The sequence below is a fragment of the Engystomops pustulosus genome, chromosome 2 (assembly GCF_040894005.1).
Source record: "Engystomops pustulosus chromosome 2, aEngPut4.maternal, whole genome shotgun sequence".
In the NCBI taxonomy this organism is placed as follows: domain Eukaryota; kingdom Metazoa; phylum Chordata; class Amphibia; order Anura; family Leptodactylidae; genus Engystomops; species Engystomops pustulosus.
In genome coordinates, this window is record NC_092412.1 from 107,037,595 (window position 1) to 107,058,993 (window position 21,399).

General features: G+C 41.8%; 1 protein-coding gene across 1 annotated transcript in view; it reads right to left on the reverse strand.

The window, feature by feature from the left end:
• Window positions 1–210: 210 nt before the first annotated feature.
• LOC140118252 (septin-10-like) overlaps window positions 211–21,399 on the reverse strand; it is a 45,713-nt gene continuing 24,524 nt past the window's right edge. Inside the window, exons 8-11 of the mRNA XM_072135898.1 lie at window positions 20,462–20,630; window positions 2,333–2,465; window positions 1,514–1,698; window positions 211–458 (exon numbers count right to left, since the gene is read on the reverse strand). Coding sequence (XP_071991999.1) covers window positions 449–458; window positions 1,514–1,698; window positions 2,333–2,465; window positions 20,462–20,630 — 497 coding nt within the window. The 3' untranslated portion in view covers window positions 211–448. The remainder of the gene's footprint in view (window positions 459–1,513; window positions 1,699–2,332; window positions 2,466–20,461; window positions 20,631–21,399) is intronic.

Sequence of the window (21,399 nt, forward strand, 5' to 3'; positions counted from 1 at the left end):
TGCCTTATATATGAACCTAGATGTTTTAGCAGGCATTTATTGATGGTACGCCTTATAGTCCAAAAAATACTGTACACTCTCAACAGAATAGCCCAGAGGCTTTGTAGCTTGCACATCCTAACCTTGCATATTATCAAGCACATACCCTTTTATTAAATACAATTGTGCTCTCTAAACACATTCAAAGTACAAACAGTCTTGTATCAGAGCTGAAAGCCAACAGTCTTTTATTTTCCTTTGGTACAAATGAGCTGCAGAAGTCCAAAGAATCTGTTTTTCATGGCAGGATCACCAGAGATTGTCCCTTTCTTGCTAGCAGTATTTATTATTTATTGCTTCCCGTTTTTTTCTTAGTCTGGATATCAGAAACACATTTTGTTTTGTAAAAAAAAAATTGGAAAAATAAAAAGCACTCCTACTTCTGTAGTATCATAGCGGTGCTGGCCGATCACATGAAACTGAAAAACAAAGAAACCAGAAAGAGAATGTGAACAGGTATGTAATATTACTGTACAGTATATACTATATGATAGTAATTTATTAATCCCCTGGGGGGAATATAGTGGATCCAAACTGCTATACTTCTTTATTCTGTCATTTTGCTGCTTCAGAAGAGTTGTTTGGGCTACTAGCCATTCTGAAAACATGCGTGTCAGGCCCAACATTCAGATAAATGAAGATGAGCTGCAGTAAAGTCTTTCATCCAGTCTCAGTGGTTTCTCTTTGTCTTTTTTCCCTCCGTTGTAAGGATATGGTGGGAGGATTCCAGATGTATCCTGGCAACAGGGGGCAGCAGCATATCCCACTGTATGCTCATACAGCAGGATATGTCCTCCAGTTTGGCTCCACCCACCAGAAACCAGGAGGAGGAGCCAGTGTCTCCTTATTTAGACATGAGAGGGGAAACACCGACAGCATAATGCACTGTGTGTACCGGTCTTTCCAGCAGGAAGCAGTATGAAAGAGCACAGCCTTTTTTAATCATTGTTTCCTGCTGGGCATGACATATAATCATAGTTTATACGGTTGAAAAAAGACACCTGTCCATCAAGTTCAACCAAAGAAGGGAAGGGATTCGATGAGGAAGGGATTTAGGGGAAACAATTCTATATAACATAACCATCAATGTTATAAAGAGCAGAAGGAGGTGAAACTTATGCCTCTGTCTGCGCAGTATAAGTCTATGGACACATTCCACATTTACAATGGAATCTTTTATGGCATATATGCTAAATGTTTCCAAAAACGAGGTGCAAATGTAGTCTCACCAACATGTCCAACTTAAGATTCACCATTCTCTGGCTTGGTAACACAATTTCCTGGTGGAGATAAAAACCCACCAGGAAAGCCCAGGCAGCTGTATCTCATGTAACCATCAGTATGAAGACGGTATCTCCAGAGGAGACTTATCGGCTGTCCAACAAAGGTGTTGCTAATGTTAGGTTGGTCTGTCTAACAAATAGTCATATTTTTCTCTCAGTTGTACAGACAAGTTACAGAAGATGGAACCTACGTTTTGCGGTCCTTTTTCAAACTGGTATTGGCCACGCTTCCAAATGCTTGTCCTTGTAGAAGGTCTGCTGCTGCCTTCCGTTTGTTAAATTCATTAATTTCGTCCTGTAACTGTTTCCTTTTCTCCTCTAGGTTTGTCCTTTCATCGTGATGAAGCCTCTTCATCTGTTCGAATCTGTTCTGAAGCTGAATAAAACAAATGGGTTACCAATGAGGATAGAATATTTTATATAATAAAGATCTATATTAGAAACATAAAAGTATTACTGATATTGATGGTATACTTTGCCATTATTGGTTTTAACTCATTTCTGAAGTAACTATGCATCCCCATACCGCAGTATATTTGGTTTGCACAGCACTCACTGCTACCTGGCCTCCTGCACCAATTAAAGCTTCCATTCCAGTTATGTTACTTCAGTTATGGAAGTGCCCATTGGACTCTGACTGGACTCTGTCAGCAGGGTGCCCATTGGACTCTGTCAGCAGGGTGCGGACCACAACTCACGGCTGCATGTGGCCTGTCTGTGTGGCTTGTGCACCCCTGATGCCCCTTTTAGTTGAGATGAATGTGTGCTGCACTTTATGTACATGCTCAGGAGCAAAAGCTCCTCTGCTAATAAGGCACTGGGAAAGTAATGCCCACATTTATCTCAGAATGACCAGGACCCTAGGGACCGCTGATCCATTTTGGTGGAGCTGGAGTCTGAACGAAGTGGGAGTCAGATTTGGCTTACCAATATAGCAGCCATGTTTCTAGCAAAAAGTAAGTAATTTTTTTTTTGGAACAAATGAAAATGAATAGAAATAGATAAAGTACCTCTCTCTCTGCTTCTTTCAACACAGTCTCCTTTTCTCTTACTCTCTGCACAAATGTTTGTCTCATCTCTTCCTCCTTTCTCTGCAGTTCCTCAAAGAACTCTTGCCGCTTTGCTTCATATGTTTCTTGTAAACTGTATAAGACACAAATCAATGTGATACTATTAGGACAATTATTATAAATCACCAAATAATTCATACTAAGCAATATTTCTTTGTGTTAACACAGTTCTGCTGGTGTGAATTACTAAATATCATCATTCAAAAGACCTAATAAATACAAATGTTAACTGCTTAACCCATTTCCACCGTTTCCATTTTTCCCATTCTATGTTTCCATTTTTCACTCCCAAACTTCAATCCCAAATCCATAACTTTTCTTCGGGTCCCTACGTGATAGTGGCAGAGCACAAACAATAAGGTGTGTGTCAGCCCCGCCCCGGGTGGACCTGTAGAGGAGCAGGAGGACCCGAAGATGGAGCTGTAGCACCCAAAGCAAAAAGAGAACCTTATTATTTTTCATTATATTTCTTCCTTACATATGAAAAAGATAGCTAATAGAGTAAAAACAACATGACTTTTTCATTTATCTTTGTCTACAACTATTAAGCAGTAAAGCATTCATGTTTTCTAGCACTAGATGGCAGCAAACATGCAGAGGTAAAATTATAGCTTCCTTACATGCTCTACAACTTTTGTCCAAAATTTCCCTTTCAAAAAATAAGCTTTTTGAGTGCTATCAATTCTATCTCTGATACAATATGCAACTTTGCTTAGTTTTCAATACTAAATAACAAATGAAGGCAATTACAAACGAAAGTCATTTAGCATTCTCAACTGCCACATTAGCTGTTCCCTACTAAAACAAGTATGTGACACATTATTGTACTGCTATTATACAGCTAAAAAGCCATAGTGAATCTGGGTTTTTTAAGGTAAGCCAATAGCTGGAGCCTGCATCTGTTGTCGAACTAGTATCTAACTACTGCTAAGTCACATTCAGGTAACTGTTGTTCGCTAATAATGGTGTGGTGCTCAGTGTTCTCTGTTCATATTTTCTGTGTGCTATATATCTCCATATCCTCTAAAAGGTAATATTCACCATTTTTCATCCCCTACATTGTATTTATGGAGTACAATTTCTTTACAAGTGAATTACATTCTTAAGAAGAAGTTTTAGACTATAGACAGCAAATTAGTTTGCCTCAAGATATTTGGCATCAGGGCACTTCAAATTATAGATGCTTACAGTATACTGCTTTAGGTAGGAATTAGGGAAGTTGTTCCCCTGGGTGCTTTCTGTTAATTTAAAGCATAACACACAGACACATTAAGCTTTATTATTATTGATTTTATATATTTAAAATAAAAACTATTTTATTGGATCGGAGAGGCACCGTGAACATAGTCCTTTCATCTACCACCGTGAGGACGGAATTGAACCCCTGCCTTTCGGATACTTTATGCTTTCAACCCGGTGTTTCCCAACCGGCAAGGACTAGGCTGCATCCGATGTGTGATTCTACAGTGTTGTGCCTGTTTGCACAACGCGCAAAGGTGAGCGCGATAAAACACAATTTTTAACAGTGATCTGTTTTAGAATTTATTACACCAGGGAATGCTTCTTTATCTTTCTTTTTAGCACACAGACACAATCACATCTTTGAACTCATACACATGGCTGTGGTTTAATGGTCCATTGTGTCAGCTGTCATTCTCATCCATAAAACTCAGAGCAGGTCCTATTCCTATGGCTTAGACAGTCTTTATTACTGCAGAATCAGACTTCTTCCACTGATGACACACAAATGGTCAGGTTTGTGTTTATGTAGCCAAAGAGGCATCTACCAGTCTCTTGCTCCCTTTAGTTTTTAATATTCTTTCTTCTTGAGCGTCAGCATGGACACCTCTAATGCTCAAAGGGTACGGCTACAGCTTCTCCTAGAATTTTAATTTCAGCGCTGTTCACCAATACATGTGAAGGCAGTGGATATGACAGGGTTTTATTAATACACAATAGACAATCCCCTGCTAATGAACTCTTCTGCACAGTGATGCTATACAATAAACAGGATGCCAGGATAGCCTCAAAATAAAATACATATATAAACAATATTTCCAAATCAGAGGGGACCATTTGTCATGATGCATAATTAGAATGTCTGTTATACAGAAATACTGCTTAAAATGGTCTAAATCCCCTTGTAACTGTAAATGTTGTTACAACCAAGCCAGAATTAACTCATTAATTAACTCATGTGCCGTGTTCTGCAAACTATTCCTGAACAATTGCCACTGTTTGGCAGGTTACAATACTGTGCCGAGAGGCCACTACCATTAGGAAAGAATGCTTCCATAAAGTTGTGCACTTGTCTGTAAAATTACAGTAGATAACATTTACATGCATGTGAGGATCCAAGTTTATCTGGCAGAACATTGCTCAGAACATCACAGTGCCTCTGCCATAATATATCCTGGTGCCATCTCTTTCCCAGGCGATACCATGTATGCTCACCCAGCTGACTACATAATGTTCAAGATAAGGCCTGGCCATTAGGGTCTCTGCAATGGAAAGGGTTTTGCAACTAATCTGCAGCAAAATGCATGTATGTCCAAATCTGTAGTGAATTGACATACACTTTGTCCTCACTATTTTTGGTGCAGTTTTAGTGGAGTTCTTCCAATCCAGTCCAATCCAGAAGTGGATTTAAAATAATGGGAATTCTAAAGTGAAGGAAATATACTTTTTACTCTTGGCCAATGCAATTATGACTTACAAAACTGCATCAAATACAGTGAAACTGAAAATCTCTGGTTTTACCCTGATTAAGTACAAAGCCTATTCAGTAACAATATGAAAGCAGACCACACTAAATAACCATCAGCTGGATCCTTTTTTTCAGAGATGGCTACAGTATAAGAGTATTATTAAATGAAATAGCACCTAATCGTTTTTCTATAAGGACCTGAATAGGGGCACATCCATCCACTGTGTTATGTCCAGATAAATCTCAGGTTGGATTCCATAAAGGATACTGGCATAGACAATTATCATAATTTTATACAGAGTTAAAAACTAAACAGCAGCGTAGAGTGCAGCTGTTAGCTGGATAGCTATGTCAGGAATGCTGAGAGAGTCCAGTGGGATCGTAGGTCACAACCATAAATCACTTTAGTCAATGGATAATGCTATCAGGACTATGGCAGATATTGAGTATATCCCAGTTATGATCAATTTCAATTTCATTACAGGTTGTGTTTTGCTCAATTTCAACTTTAAAATAAAGTTATTTTTTTCTTAGTTGTTTTATTCGTGATTAGTAAAATTTCAAACTGATTTATTGAACTCTCCCACGTGTCATTATTGCTGTCTAGACAAGTGAATTATATCCAGGGTAGAAAGTTTTTTCATGAATGATGGATTGATGAGTTATAAATATTACAAAGTAGCCTGAGGTCCGAAGTTTGTGTAACGGTAACCAGCTGTTCCCTCTTGTTAAAAAGATGTTAAAATGGAAGTAGGAAACTATCTGAGAGATACACATCAAAGAACAATAAACAACCCTAAGCATAAAGCTAATAATGGGAGAAAAACTACAAGAAACTCTGGTTAATGCTGACAGCATGTACCACAGGACCTTGCCCGGGCACAGTACAATGCTCGGCACTGTATGAGACTGCAGTGTTAATTCAGGCAAGCACAGAGTAAACAGGATATAGGACCCATAAACTCATCCTGTGAATTTCATTTCACTGCCCTGTGAAAATGCTTGGGAAGCAGATCACTTGCAAAATAAACTAAAACCTACTTCCGAAAGCCCTGCACTGCAGATTAAATCATTTCCTGCAAGAAAAAAAAATTACTGTAATTTTCTTAACTCCATCAACACACAGCAACAAATATAGAGGAAATATATATGATACGAAGAAAATGGCAGCACTCTGAATGTTGTGAAATATGGTACTTGTTTGTTCCAACATGTGTCAAACAGCTACGTTTCGGCTCCTATGGCCTGGAGCTTTCCTCAAGCAAGGTGTAAACACAAATGTGAAACATTCAAAATTCATAAAATTCTGTTCCATTAATAATTCATATTGTGATATCATACATATAACATCGATATAAGATAATCAAGTGCTTTTATATACATAACTCGATCAATATAAAGTGCTGAAGTGCATAAACACTAGACATATGGATCAAATGCTCACCATAGGATCAGCTGAAACCGGATATGTGTACCAAGGCGTACTGCATAGTCTACTGCGCATGTACCAAATCCCTTGACTGTACTCCGGTCTGGGTATAAGGGAGAATTGGGTGTCTCGGAGTCGGCGACAAGCCTTACCTGTGACCACCTTTCATGGGAGGCCACTTCATATGTACCTGTGGTCCTGCGAGAACTATGCACTTTTATTACTATGATAGTCCCGTGTTTAAAATACTTTGTATAGCAACATAGAATCCGCTAGTCTTCCCTTACTCAATATGGCACCATTGGCATCAATGTCCTGTGTGCGCAGGCGCAACTATTGCCACAATCATGTGATCTCCCTTATACCCAGACCGGAGTACAGTCAGGTGATTTGGTACAGTAACCTATGCAGTACGCCGAGGTACACATATCCGGTTTCAGCTTTGGTGAGCGTTTGATCCATATGTCTAGTGTTTATGTACTTCAGCACTTTATATTGATTTAGTTATGAATAAAGGCTGGAAGGCTCCAGGCCATAAGAGCCGAAACGTAGCTGTTTGGCACATGTTGGAATAAAAAAGTACCTTATTTCACAACTTTTGGATTGCTGCCATTTCTTTCGTATCCTGTAATTTGGAGGGACCTATTGTCTGTGTTCTGGGAAGTGCACCCGATGACCATCATAAATGGTTGTATGAGTGCCGCCACTATTTTTTGCTATATATATATAAAATATTTAATCGGAAGTGCTGCCTCATTTTTTGGAATATACAGGAAGTCCCCGGGAACATACAAGATGTGTCAGGATGCGTTTTTTATCGGCTTGGTGCGGGCAGACGCCCGAAGCAGGGACTGACGAGTCTGTTCCCAAATAGCTTTAAGGTCTGTTACCAACTCTTCCACAGCAGGGACATCAGCAGACACGGAGAGAGGTAGGGGTGGACGTGGATGTCTTCCATATAGAACAAAGAAAGGTGAGGCACCAGCAGACTCCGAATCCAGGGAGTTATATGAGAACTCTGCCCAAGGTAGCAAAGTGGACCAGTTATCCTGACGGGCAGAGACAAAGTGACGCAGGTAACAGCCCAAAGTCTGGTTAACTCTTTCAACCTGTCCATTAGACTGAGGATGGTACGCAGAAGAGAAGTCCAGTTTTATCTGCAGTTGATTACACAGGGCTCGCCAGAAGTGGGAGACAAACTGGACCCCTCGGTCCGAGACAATGTGCAACGGAAGTCCATGTAGGTGAAAGATGTGGGTGAAGAACTGGCTGGCAAGGTGTGGAGCAGACGGCAGGACTGGCAGAGGAACAAAATGAGACATTTTCGAAAAACGGTCGGTTACCACCCAGATAACGGTATTGCCAGATGATGGTGGCAGATCTGTAATAAAGTACATAGCCACGTGAGAACAAGGGCAGGTAGGCACGGGTAACGGCAACAGAAGACCAGCTGGTTTTTGTTGTGAGGGCTTATTACGAGCACAAGAGGTACCGCACAAAATCCCGAACGTCCTTGACCAAATCAGGCCACCAATAGAATCGGGAAATTAGGGCCACAGAGTGTTGCACCCCAGGGTGCCCAGCCACACGAGAAGAATGTCCCCAGGTTAGGATCCTCTTTCGAAGTCCAGGTCGCACATAAGTCTTGCCAGGAGGTAATTGCCGGAGGTCCACCGGCGCTGCCAGCACAAGTCTCTCAGGAGGAACAATGTGTCTCGGGACATAGTCCTCCCCCATAACATCCGAAGCACGGGACAAGGCGTAAGCCTTGATGTTTTTCTCGGCACGACGACTGTCGAGCCGACTGTAGGTACTGGAGGTTCTTGTGGTCTGTGTAAATGCTGACTGGAAATCTGGCTCCCTCCAACAGATGACGCCATTCCTCCAAGGCAACCTTGATGGCCAGAAGCTCACGATCTCCAATAGAATAATTCCTCTCTGCGGGAGAGAAAGTTTTGGAGAAGAAGCAGGATAGGGTTCAGCCCCTAGGCCCCTTCTGAGTAAGGACCGCTCCAGCTCCTACGGAGGAGGCATCAACCTCCACATAAAATGGCTTCTCGGTATCAGGCCTGGTAAGGACAGATGCAGACTTTAGTCTCGTGAAGGCCTCCTCAGCCGCTGGGGGCCAGACACGAGAATTGACACCTTTCTTCGTTAGCGCCACCGTAGGAGCTACCAGAGTCGAGAAGTGAGGAATTTATTGTCTATAATAATTTTCGAAGCCCAGGAATCTTTGAATAGCCCGCAGTCCCACTGGGCGTGGCCACTGAAGAACCGCAGATAACTTGTCAGGATCCATCTGCAAGCCTTTATCGGAAATAATGTAGCCGAGTAATGGAAGGCTTTTTTGATGAAACAGGCACTTCTCGAGTTTGGCGTAGAGATGGTTGGCCCTGAGGAGGCTGAGCACTTGCCGTACATGGGAATGGTGGGACTCGAGGTCAGCAGAATACACGAGGATGTCATCCAGGTAAACCACAACACAGCTGTACAATAAGTCCCTGAAGATATCGTTGACAAACTCTTGGAAAACGGCTGGCGCATTACAGAGTCCGAAAGGCATAACTAAATATTCAAAATGCCCATCACGGATGTTAAAGGCAGTCTTCCACTAGTCGCCCTTCCTGATGCGGATAAGATTGTAGGCCCCACGAAGATCCAACTTGGTAAAGACTCTCGCACCCCATAGACGATCAAACAGCTCCGTGATCAGTGGCAGAGGATATCGATTCTTAACGGTGACTTTGTTAAAGAGAACCCGTCATGCAAAATAACCCCCCTAAACTAAATATATTTTCATAAACTGCCATTAGAGAGCATTGCCTCTATCCCTTCATTGTCCCTCTACATGCCTGTAAGCCTAAGCAATGAGGTCCTAAAGCTGTATGCAAATGACCTGTGAAGTGTCCAATGAAGCATTAGCATATTCAAGCTGTCCACTCTATTCATGAGTGGGAGGCACAGCCACGCCCCCAGTGCATGACTGACAGCCTGTATAATGGTGTGAGGCTGTATAATGATGTGCTTCCTGATGCTGGTGGCCACGCCCCCTGCAGCCTGTGTGTGCATGTGTGTGTATAGGAGAGATACAGCAGCTCCAGGCAGCCATGTTACAGCAGAACATGTCAGAATCATGTGTAGCTGATGTCTGTGTCTCTCACCTGTATATTAGGAGGATGCAGCATGTCAGCAGATGACATACACACACTAGCCATGCTTTACTATACATTACACACAGACATGAGCAGGGGGAGGAGAGGGGAGGGGGAACAGGGGTGACATCACTGCCTCTGACCATGTGACCAGCCTCATTTATGTGATAAAAAATAGATGATTTTACAATGATTAATGCATGAAATAACTAGATAAAGGCTGGGATGGGATCCTTGTGAGCAGCTCCAACAGGTAGTAGTGACAGGACAAGTGACACAGACCTGATGACAGGTGTCCTTTAAGACCACGATAGTCAATACGGGGGCGGAGAGAGCCATCTTTCTTGGTGACAAAAAAGAAGCCTGCGCCTGCCGGAGAGGAGGATTTGCGAATGAAGCCTCTTTGCAGATTTTCCTGGATATACTCAGACATGGCTGCTGTTTCAGGTACTGAGAGTGGGTACACCCGACCCCAAGGAGGAGAAGATCCAGGCAGCAGGTCGATGGGGCAATCGTAGGGACGATTTGGAGGAAGAGTCTAAGCTTGTTTCTTGGAGAACACATCTGCGAAGTCCTGGTACGGAGCGGGAAGCCCCCCCAAAGGCTTAGGAGACAAGGTAAAAGTCCCGACAGGGAGCGAATGTAGAACCTTCATACAGTGTGATGAACAATCCGGACCCCAACGGAGAATCTCCCCAGAAGACCAGTCCAGAACAGGGGCATGATGTTGCAACCAGGGGAGGCCCAGCAGGAGATCGGAAGAGCACTGGGGCAGCACAAAAAAGTACAGTCTTTCTCTATGTAATGCTTCAACTTGCAGGAGCAGGGGTTCCGTGCGGAACCGGATGGGCACGGAGAGAATCTGGCCACTGACCGAGGCAATGGACACCTAGGGACGCTTCTCCCGAGAAGCCTAGGTGCTGACGTACAGGACAAGTCCTGACGAAGTGCTCTGGGCTGGCACAATACATGCACAGGTTCTCCTGACATCACCTGGAACGCTCTTGTAGAGAAAGCCGGACTCGGTCCACCTGCATAGGTTCTTCAGCAGAAGATTCAGCCGGGGGCTGAAGCGGCTTTTGGAATACAGGTGCCAGGCGAAGAAGACGCCTAACACGGCCTTGGGGGTACTCGGAGCGTAGTTCCTCAGCACGCTCCTTAAACCGCACGTCAATTCGAGTCGCCAGGGTGATAAGACCACTCAGAGTTGACGGCAGGTCCCGCGCTGCCAGCGCGTCCTTGACATGCGCAGAGAGTCCTTTCTTGAAGGTAGCGATGAGGGCCTCATCGTTCCAGGCAAGTTAGGAAGCCAGGGTGCGGAACTGAACTGCGTACTCTCCCACAGATGAGTTGCCCTGGCGCAGGTTCAATAATGCAGACTCCGCAGAGGAAGCTCGTGCCGGTTCCTCGAAGACTGACCGGAACTCTGCCAGAAATTCCGAGAGGGTAGCGATAACCGTGTCATCCCTGTCCCAAAGAGGAGTAGCCCAGGCCAGGGCCTTCCCGGAAAGGAGGCTGAGGACAAATGCCACCTTGGACTGCTCTGTGGAAAATTGCGACGGCATCAGTTCTATGTGCAGGGAGCACTGGGTGATGAAGCCCCTGCACATCTTGGCATCCCCATCATACTTGCCGGGCAAAGAGAGACATAGCCTGGGTTCAGCAGCAGGAAGATAAGCCGGGGTAGTAGGAGTCGCAGCGGCCACCTCAGGAGACTATTGCTGGGTAGCTAGAAGCTGTTGCAGCATGGAGGTGACTTGCTCTAGTTGATTCCGCTGTGCGGCAATCTGCCGGGACTGGTGGATCACTATGGTAGCGAGGTCTGGCCGAGTGGGAGGCGGAACCTCGGCGGGATCCATGGCCGGATCTTACTGTCAGGATCAGTGGATCCTCTGGACCACTGCGGGAGATGGAACTAGCCGACACCTGGGACCGGAGCCCAAGCGGCACCTGGTTTTCACCAGAGCCCACCGCAAAGCAGGTTGGACTTGCTGCGGCAGGATACCACCAGGTCGTTCCACAGGTGCGACCAGCCCGCGGTGGCAGCCGAGGTACCTTAGCGGATGACAATCTTGTAGTCAGGTCCAGGCAAAGGGTCAGGGCAGGCGGCAGAGATGCAATGTCAAGTCCAAGTCCGGGGTCAGCAACGGGAGGTCCAGGCAGGTGGGAACGGGAGCACAGGCACACGGAACACAGCAACACAGAGGAACTAGGGTAACACGGCAATACAGGACTCAGGAGCGGGAACACACAGGAATACACGGGAACGCAGGAACACACATGAACGCAGGAATAATCGCTTGGAAGCTTTCTTTTAGGCTTTGAGGCACAAAGATCCGGCAAGGCTTACAGGAAGAGACAGGCTTATGTAGAATTGGGCCATATGGCCAGCACCAGTTAATGGTGCGCTGGCCCTTTAAATTTGGAGAAGGTGCTGCGCACGCCCTAACAGTCGGGGACGTGCGCGCACAGCAGAGGGGAGCGAGCCAGGAGCCGGGACAGGTGAGATGCGCTGGCGCCGCGCTGGAGGGGGCAGGGCAGCACGGGTGAGCCTGCGACCCGCGATGTGGGTCGCGGGACCACCCGTGACAAGATGGTTCTGTAGGTTTGTTCTTAAATTGAATTTGTATGTAAGCCGGAACTGTATATTTTATAATTGTAACTCCAGACAATTTTTTTTTGGTCTCTGTGACAATTGGATTTTAAAAATGTTGGGTTGTCATCAGAACCAGGATTAACAATAAAGCTTCATTGCAGACACCTGTGATAACTGTTATAGCTGTTACGTGTAGCCACAGACTCATTTCAATGTCATCATGCAGAGCAAGTACAGTAAATGAGGTAAGATCTTTGGTTTGGGGGACAGATGTGCCTTACAGGTTTCCTTTAATATGATTTTAATAAACCCAGGCACATTTCATAGATCAAAAGATATACAAGGCTGAATATGATAGTATATGGGGCACATTTTCTATTTTTGGCTTTTCTATTTTTGGTCAAGTGCATCTTTGTGGTTTTCCTTTATTAATTTATCTGTTATTTGAGGTGTTAAAGTCTTTCGGGAATTATCAAGCATTTAAAAAAAATAAAGTGCAGTACGACTAGAGCTTGACAGTATCACTTCGGTTTTCTTTCTTGTTTCTTATACACGTATGTGTATAAAAAAAAAGAAAGAAAACTGAAGAAATACTGTCAAGCTCTAGTCGTACTGCACTTTATTTTGAATAATTTTGTGTGGTTGTTGGATCCATCCAGGACCGTACGTATAGCTCGTACATCGGGAATGTGCTACATTTTTATCATTTTTCTGCTATTTTTAAAATAAAAAGTTGCACATGGGAATGGGTACCAGTCACCAGGAGACCCATTTTTAGCACCACCCAGTTCCCACACAGCATAGTAAATACACTGGTATAAAAATAGGTTTTACAGAAAAAAATCTATGTTATATAGTACCTTTCAATGCCATTTGCTCTGTGACTAGGCACTTGTCCCCCAGGAGTGGCTACAGAGGAGCAGTCCCGATCCCCCCCCCCCCCCAACCTTGGGAAACGCACCTCCGTGTGTCCTTTTCAAATATATGAAAATGCCCATCACTCAGCTTGGCGACACCCACTGCTGCTCTACCAGGGTTCAGGTGCGCCCCGCATCGGTCATGATTCCGTGTTGTGTGGGACATACCCGGACCTGAACTTAAAAAGAGATCCCGCTCACCCTTGCTCTTAGCCATTTCCTACAACAAGTAAGGGGGCAGGTGTGGATTTGTCCCAAATTGTGTGACTTTTTAAATGAAACTTTCAACTTTTACATTTGGAATTTGGCAAAAATACTGGACCATAGCACTGTGATGAAGTGCACAAGCGCAATGAATAGTCAGAAAATAAAAAATAATTAGCTAAGCTACTGTATGCTTCGGGGACCTACACAACATGATGACCTACTCAGCAAGAGGTTTTTATGTCTACTTAGCGCTTGGCACTGGAAATATATGTATACACAAGTTTACAAAATCTACATCCTTTACATGCTTTGTAAGTGAATCTGTCATCTAAACAATGTCAACAAAGAATTAAACCAGTTTTGAATGTTACAATGCTTCTCTGTTCTCACCAAAACTGTATAGCAGGGAGGTCCCTGCTGACAAAAGTGCCTGGCAGGGTGAAGGAAGTTGTGTCCTCATACCAGAATACCTAACCAGCTACGCTTCCAAAGACAATAAATAGGGCACGTGTAAGCTGGCCATACAACCTACCCATTTTAGAATGCCTGTTTATTTTAAGAGGGTTAATGAGAGAAATATATATTTTATATATATATATATATATATATATATATATATATATATATATATATATACATATATATATTAGTGACTTCACAATTACTCCAGGTACTAGAAAGAAGGGAGGATAAAATCCAACATGTCCCATCCATGTGTCTCATCTGGTAACCTGCTACATTATGATATGTTAAAGGTGTCTTGCTGGTCTCTTCTAAGAACCGCTTCTCAATTTATGATCAGTGGGGGTCTGACAATCGACTAGAAGAAAACACTGTAGGCACAGCATAGCCATCATAGTTACTGAAAAATTAACATAATGGGGGACATTTATCATCAAGTTTCCGATGTAAAACTGTTCTAGTTGCCCATGGAAACCTATCAGAGTTCAGCTTTAATTTTATAAACATCTGTGGGGAAATGAAAGCTGAGCTCTAATTGGTTGCCATGGGCATCTAGAACAATTCTGCTCTAAGAGACCTATGATAAATCTCCCAGAATGAGCTTGTCATAAAAAGGGTAAACTTTATACTACGGTACAGTGTAAAGGAAGTATTTTGTTGATTCATAAAGGAGGTAATGCATGTAACAGACTGATTGTACTATGTGAGAGCAAGATAGACAGGTTTATAGTCCGAAAATGATTGCAACAGGATTTATTGCCCCTCCCAGAATAGGAGTGATGAGTGGTCCTCTCAGGGTATTTTGCATGATATGTGTGTTTCTTCCTTAGCAGGCACCAAGATTTAATTCATCAAACCATTCTATTTTAAGCTTCTAGGTTTGGAAAGAAAATAAGAGAGACTTGTAAAGCTCCTGCAAATGGTTCAGCATTACTGATCATCTCAACACAAAGCACATCCCATAAACACAAGCTACTTCATACATAAGATATACCAGGAATGAGTGATGGAAATACAGGATTTCAAAGATTCAAAATACTATTGGAATTGTGATCCTTCTGAAAAAAAAAGACATTCAACTACAAATTTTATAGATAATAAAACATGACATTGCTGTAATCTTGTCCAAAAATGCCTTCTGAACAAATGAATATGAAAAATTGCCTGCAAGTTAACAGGAGATGGATCCCATTTTTGTTAAACCGATTTCTGGACGCGAGTGCCATTGCCACAGACTGATCACAGATCAATGTGAAACTTTGAGTAATATTTTGTATAAGCGGGTCTAAATTAGGAAAAAATTAAGACACCCAAATTCGTATCATATTCAAGTTTAAAGAAAAAGATGGATGTTCACCATATTTTCAAAAGTGAAAATTACATCTTTATTTGATCACAAAAGTTGTTTAAAAACATTTAAAAAGCACAACTGAGTGCTCGACAGGCAGGGCCGGTGCTATGGGTAGGCAAAGTGGGCAAATGAATCTTGAATTGTGTTTCTAGGTGCGATGGATCCAGAGATATTCAGGTTTAAAGTGAGAATATCAGGTGCCATTTTTATATATAAACATCACTTCCGATGGCAGTTTAACAGTTAATACCTCAGTTTCTTGACACTTAGAAACATAAATTTAGATTCTTATAAAAGAGGAGACTCTTTTCTTTCATATAAAAGAAGAAGTGAGGTTCTATGTGTCACAGAGCCAGATATCAACTAATATTCATGTTATTAACCCTTTTCTATCCAGAACTATCTAAGACCACACTTTCTCTGTTATTGCTTTTTATTACGTGAAAGTTTTTTTTTTTGGCAAAAAAAAACCATGAACATGCAATCCTCTTCACTATTATATATTAACTCGCGACCCAGAACATGTCCATAAAGCTATATGTAACACCAAAAACACACACATGTTCTGGAATAAAGTTTTTATTTCCCACCATTCTCTATTAGTTACACCTATGTTATAATGTTCTCACTCAAATCCTTATGAAGCGCGGAGGGTTCTGTTATTGTGCGGATAATACAATGGCGCACATCTAAAAGTGACTTTTATTATCTCATTAGCTTGGTTTATGGCTATACAGTTATTTATTTGGGTGACCATTGTGTAAGGGAGCGCACAATGATACTGTAGATCTGGGTGACGCTCAGTGCAATTTTCTGCAAAAATAGTTTAGTGTACCCTGTGGATTTAATGTTCCCTTTGCTATATATTTAGGGGAATACACACATGTAGGGTCTGTATGATCTCCTCACATCTTACTGTTTTATGAAAGTATATTTTCTTTATATAAGTATCTGGATTTGTACATATTTAAGAGGAAATTTTAATGTTAATTGGCAAATGCATCACCTGGTTGTTGCTTTCCAAATTCTATAGGTTTTATGGCACCTTTACTTTTTATTCTGTTTTATTGCTATATTTTGCAGGTTGTGACTGTTTTAAAATTTCTAGCTGAAAAACAGATATCTAGTTATTACAGTTTTAGTGATATTATGTGGATTTATTCATGTGAACATATCTATATTGGACATTTGTGAACTCTACACATGTCCATCTATTACATTTAGGAGATGTGAAAGTAAATATTTTCTGTTTGGAACATATTTTTTGCCATCAAAGTCAAATGTTAAGTATTTTTTTATAACATGTTTCAGTTGGAATCAAAATTGCATGAAAGCACCTATGTCTATAAACTCTTTAACACAATTTTGAAAATGGGGCAAGTGTCTGCTTTCAGAAAATCTGAGGTTTGTTGAGTTTACTTTTTTTTGCTGTAATTTTATTTTTAAACGTCAAAATTGTAAAAATTGCTCTGGTCAATAACGCGACAAAACATCCAGAAATGGCCGGCGATGAAATGGTTGAATTCCCTGGTGAAGATGCTTATCATCTATCTCTCTAGTTATCTACCTCATATAATCTGACCATTTCTATATCTCACTTTTTCTCTTTCTATTTATTAATCAATCTTCTATTTCTCTTCTACTGTATTTATCTCTCATATCCATTTCCTGTATATATCATCTACTTTATAGTTCTGCATCTAGAAGTCTCTAACATCTTTCATATTTTTCTTCGATCATAATAATTATAATTAACAATTCTTTTTTTATATAGCGCACACAGATTACACAGCAATGCACAGAGCTTGCCAAATCAGTCTCTGTCCCCATGGGGCTCACAATCTATTCAACCTACCAGTAATTTTTTTGAGTGTGGGAGGAAACCGGAGGACCCGGAGGGTCATACAAACTCTTTGCAGATGTTGACTAACGCTGCAAGGCTGTAGTGCAAACCACTGAGCCACCATGCTGCCCATCAATCTCCCTATCATCTATCTCCTAAAAAATTCTCCCATATTACAGTTTGTTTTACCATACTAAAGGGAGGCTCTTGCTGACTGCGACTGGTAATAAAATAGTTTTATTTTGGGGCCCCACAGTTAGTTTTGCCCAGGGCCCCACTTTGTCTAGAACCGGCCCTATCGACAGGCCCCACTATCCAGATAATGAGTAAATCCACTAGAGGTATAATAGAAACATAGCAACAGAAATCACTTAGACTATAACAGGCATAATCACAAAGAACCATAAGGACTACTAGAAAAGGTAATTAGTGTATAGTCTTGAAGATAGTCATAAATACCTCGGTATCTAAAATATCCAACTTGGGGATAGAAGGGGCAGGAAGCAATCCCCACGCGTCTGTGCAGGCTTCCTCAGGGCTAATGTGCAAATGGGGGAATAGGAAATATATAGGGTGCTTACCCTCAGAGTCCGGCACTTAGCAGCTGTATCTAATAGGTGTATCAATTCGGCGTGCGTGTCATATGGCCGAATGTGACGCTATTCGTTCACCTCCGGAAGTGCGATCCACAGTAATAGCGCGCATGCGCGAGTTGTTAGGCGCTGGCAGGCTAGAAAATCAACACATTCATACCAATACAAAGCGCATGCGCCAAAGGTAAGTAGAAAGGATCAATGTGAAACTGGTACATGTTCATGATGTACATGATTATCTGTTTGTGCCCACAGAGGTATTTTCTATTCCTATTCCTAAGACATACATGCAGCGCTGTTACTGGTTTGGGAGGAATTTTGGACCCTTTACACTTCTTTCTCAAAGGGCTTTTACAGGGTCCTACTCTCCACCGATCAGACACTGAGGGCCTTTGGTCAGCAATGTTTTATCCCCAGAAATTCCCTACCATGTACTTGATTTAGTTATTTAATCTTGGTGTTTTTTTAAATTTTGGATTACCGTAATTGTTTCATAATTTTTTGCAGCTGATGCATTTTAGTTTTTTTATAACTTTACTCAAAGATTCGGTTCCTAGAGTGATTTGGTCAGTAATTTGTTTGCATTTGTGCCACGCTATAGTCAGACATCAGCAGTTTGCTTGAGTTTCCTGCCAGCATTCCTACCAGGGCTGATACAACCGAACACTGTAAGAAACAGCTGTGCAAGCAACAGGTGCAGGGCGAGGGCTTAAAATATTCCTACCATAAGAAACGCTACATACAGATGGGCTCCATGACAAACTAATCTTCCCGTTTTCCATCACATGGTATTCAATTCTTAAAATAGATTAATCTACTAATATCTGCACTAAATGTGTGAAAAATTGAATATGTGTAAAGTACTTAAAATGTATCTCAGGACTGCATGGGGTTTCCTAACAAAAGCTCTAGTGTTAAGTGCAATTAGACATGACATCAGTATGTGGTCAGTCGGGGTCTGAGCAATGGGAACTCCAGTGACACCAAAAATACAAAGGCAATGGCTAATTTGACTTTTTTTCTGAATTGTTGCACCCTAAGTGCCCTAATATAGTGCTGGCATTTGTACTTTGGGTGACTGTAAACCTCTGTATTCAGTATCTTTGTGCATAGTTATATTGTTTGGTCAACTGAGTAATAATAATAATTCCTTTATTTATATAGCACCTACAGATAAGCAGCGCTACACAGAGCTTGCCAAATCAATCCCTGACCCAATGGGGTTCACAATCTAATTAACCTATCAGTATGTTTTGGAGTGTGGGAGGAAACCGGAGGACCCGGGGGGAACCCACACAAATACGGAACCCACACAAATAACATACAAAGTCTTTGCAGATGTTGACTTGGGTGGGACTTGAACCCAGGATGCTATTTCCTAAAGTACAGGCACCATTCAACAATAGAAAATCTAAAGCAAACAATACACATGTCATAATGGCTGAATAATAGGGCTCCATATTATAAAGCTAATGATGTGCCACCATGCAGCTATACTCATAAAGATATGAAATATGGTACATGGTACATGAATATCAGTAAAAAGTTAGAAAGACAGAAAACCTGTAACAGCATTCCAATAGTAGATGCAGCAGGGTTACCCCTGATAGAGCATTAGGAAATCCAGGCACACTTTAAGTGAATTATACGAAAATGTTATTGTTTATGCAGCAAAATAAATTTCTGTGCAACAGTTCGGCAACACCTCTAACTTGGCAAGCACAAACGCCGCTACACAAGGAGGATCGGAGATAGTGGATGTAAGAGTAATTGGATTCAGCGCTCTGCAATGTGCATGTCGGTGCTAGTTGAATAGCGTTCCAAGTGCATAAACAATAACATTTTTGTATAATTCATTTAAAGTGTTCCTGGATTTCCTAATGCTCTTGAGGTTCTTGCAGCCTCATGCTGCCTTGGCTTGGCTGACATCCCATAGGCCAGAATTGCAAACCAGCTCTGGCGGCATCTGGCACATGTGCAGATTGAGAACATAACATTTGGCTCTACTGCATATGCACCAGATGTCAGTGAAGGTGGTTTGCAATCAAGTATCCTTGAAGAACATTAATCATGACCCCCAGGAGACCAGGACCACCTATATATTAAAATGTGCACTGCATTATAACTTATTTTATACTTCATGCTGCAAGGGACAATTTTCACGGCACTTGTCCCCTGGGAGTGGCTATAGAGGAGCAGACAGCAGCGCTGAGCCAGGTGATGGCCGTTTTCATATATTTCAAAAGGACACATGGAGGTACATTTCCCAAAGGTGGGGGGGGGGTAAGGGGAGCTGCTCCTCTATAGCCACTCCCGGGGGACAAATGCCTAGTCACAGAGCACATGGCAGTGAAAGGTACTTTATAACATAGCTTTTTTCTGTAAAACCTCTTTTATATACAAAAACTATTTGGCAGTGTATGTACTATGCTCTGTGGGGACTGGGGGAGTGCTAAAAATGGGTCTCCTGGTGAAAGGTTCCCTTTAAGGTGTCCTATAACATGTTCTCTTTAGCAGCTAGTTATCTGGGGTCAAATATAGTGAAATATCTTCACAAATAGGCCAGATCTCTAGATTTGTTGAATAAAGTCCAATTTCTTAGTAATGAGCATACTTGGTCAGTAACAAATGAATAAAACTTTCATTCCCCATGTTTTGATTTTCTTATGTGGATATCTTAGAAGAAGATGATGATTGCTGTTTTAATACAAATTAATAGGATACAGAGAAAAATCAGCATTTACTTATTTATCATGCCATAAACTATTTATACTAGAGATTTAAAGTCCAAAATGTTAAACAATATGCCTACCTTACTGGTTTATCTCCGGGACCTATATCTTGGAATCCCATTTCCTCCAACTTGCAGCGGCGATATAGTTCATAATGCTTGCTGTGAGTCTGTTCCCTCAAATCTTCCATATTGGTGCAAATCAACATTTCACGCAACTTTACAAAATCACAGTGGTTCTCGTTTTCCACTAATAGAAAAATGGCAGATAAGCATTGCATGGTAACGAATAGTAATACACAAAAAATAAGCAGTACACGTGCCATAAATATTGTGTAAATTAATATGCTTAAAAAGTGCATATTAAGCTCAGGTAGAGACAGATCTATGCACTCCACCTGTGCACACACTATGATGTCATCAGGCGGCGACACTGTGTTATGATATTCTTCAGCGCCTGAGGTTTATATTATGTCGTTACGCAGCTCCTGCAGTGTGTTTTATGATGTTTTACAACAACTAAGGTGAACATTATGAGCCTCTGCAGCAGTAGATTATGGGGGGGGGCACAGGGGATTTTTTGCCTAGGGCCGCTCACCAACTTTCATCTGACCCTGCAGGGTCGTCAGTAATGTTATATCGGGTTCAAAAGTTCATTTGTTGTAGCAATTAATCTTTTCTTTAGCATATGAAGGAGACTGTAGGAGGCATTCTGGGAAAGTTTTCACTAAACAAACAGTGTTGAAACTTTGTAATATGCACGTTGTCTTAAAACAGTCAGTACTGTACTGTATGGTTGTCTCTTTTTGTCAACACATTGTCAGCCGTGTAACACAAACGAGCCAAACGCTTTCAGTATGCAGGTTTACAAGTTAACTCATATCCTAAGACAGCAGACCTAGAAAGCATAAATGGCTGAAACAAGCCACATTTTTTGGTAATGCAATCCTACATAGAGCTGTGAGCATCATGTGGTTAACTTACAAAATATCATCAAAACTGACTTTCTACATTTGAGA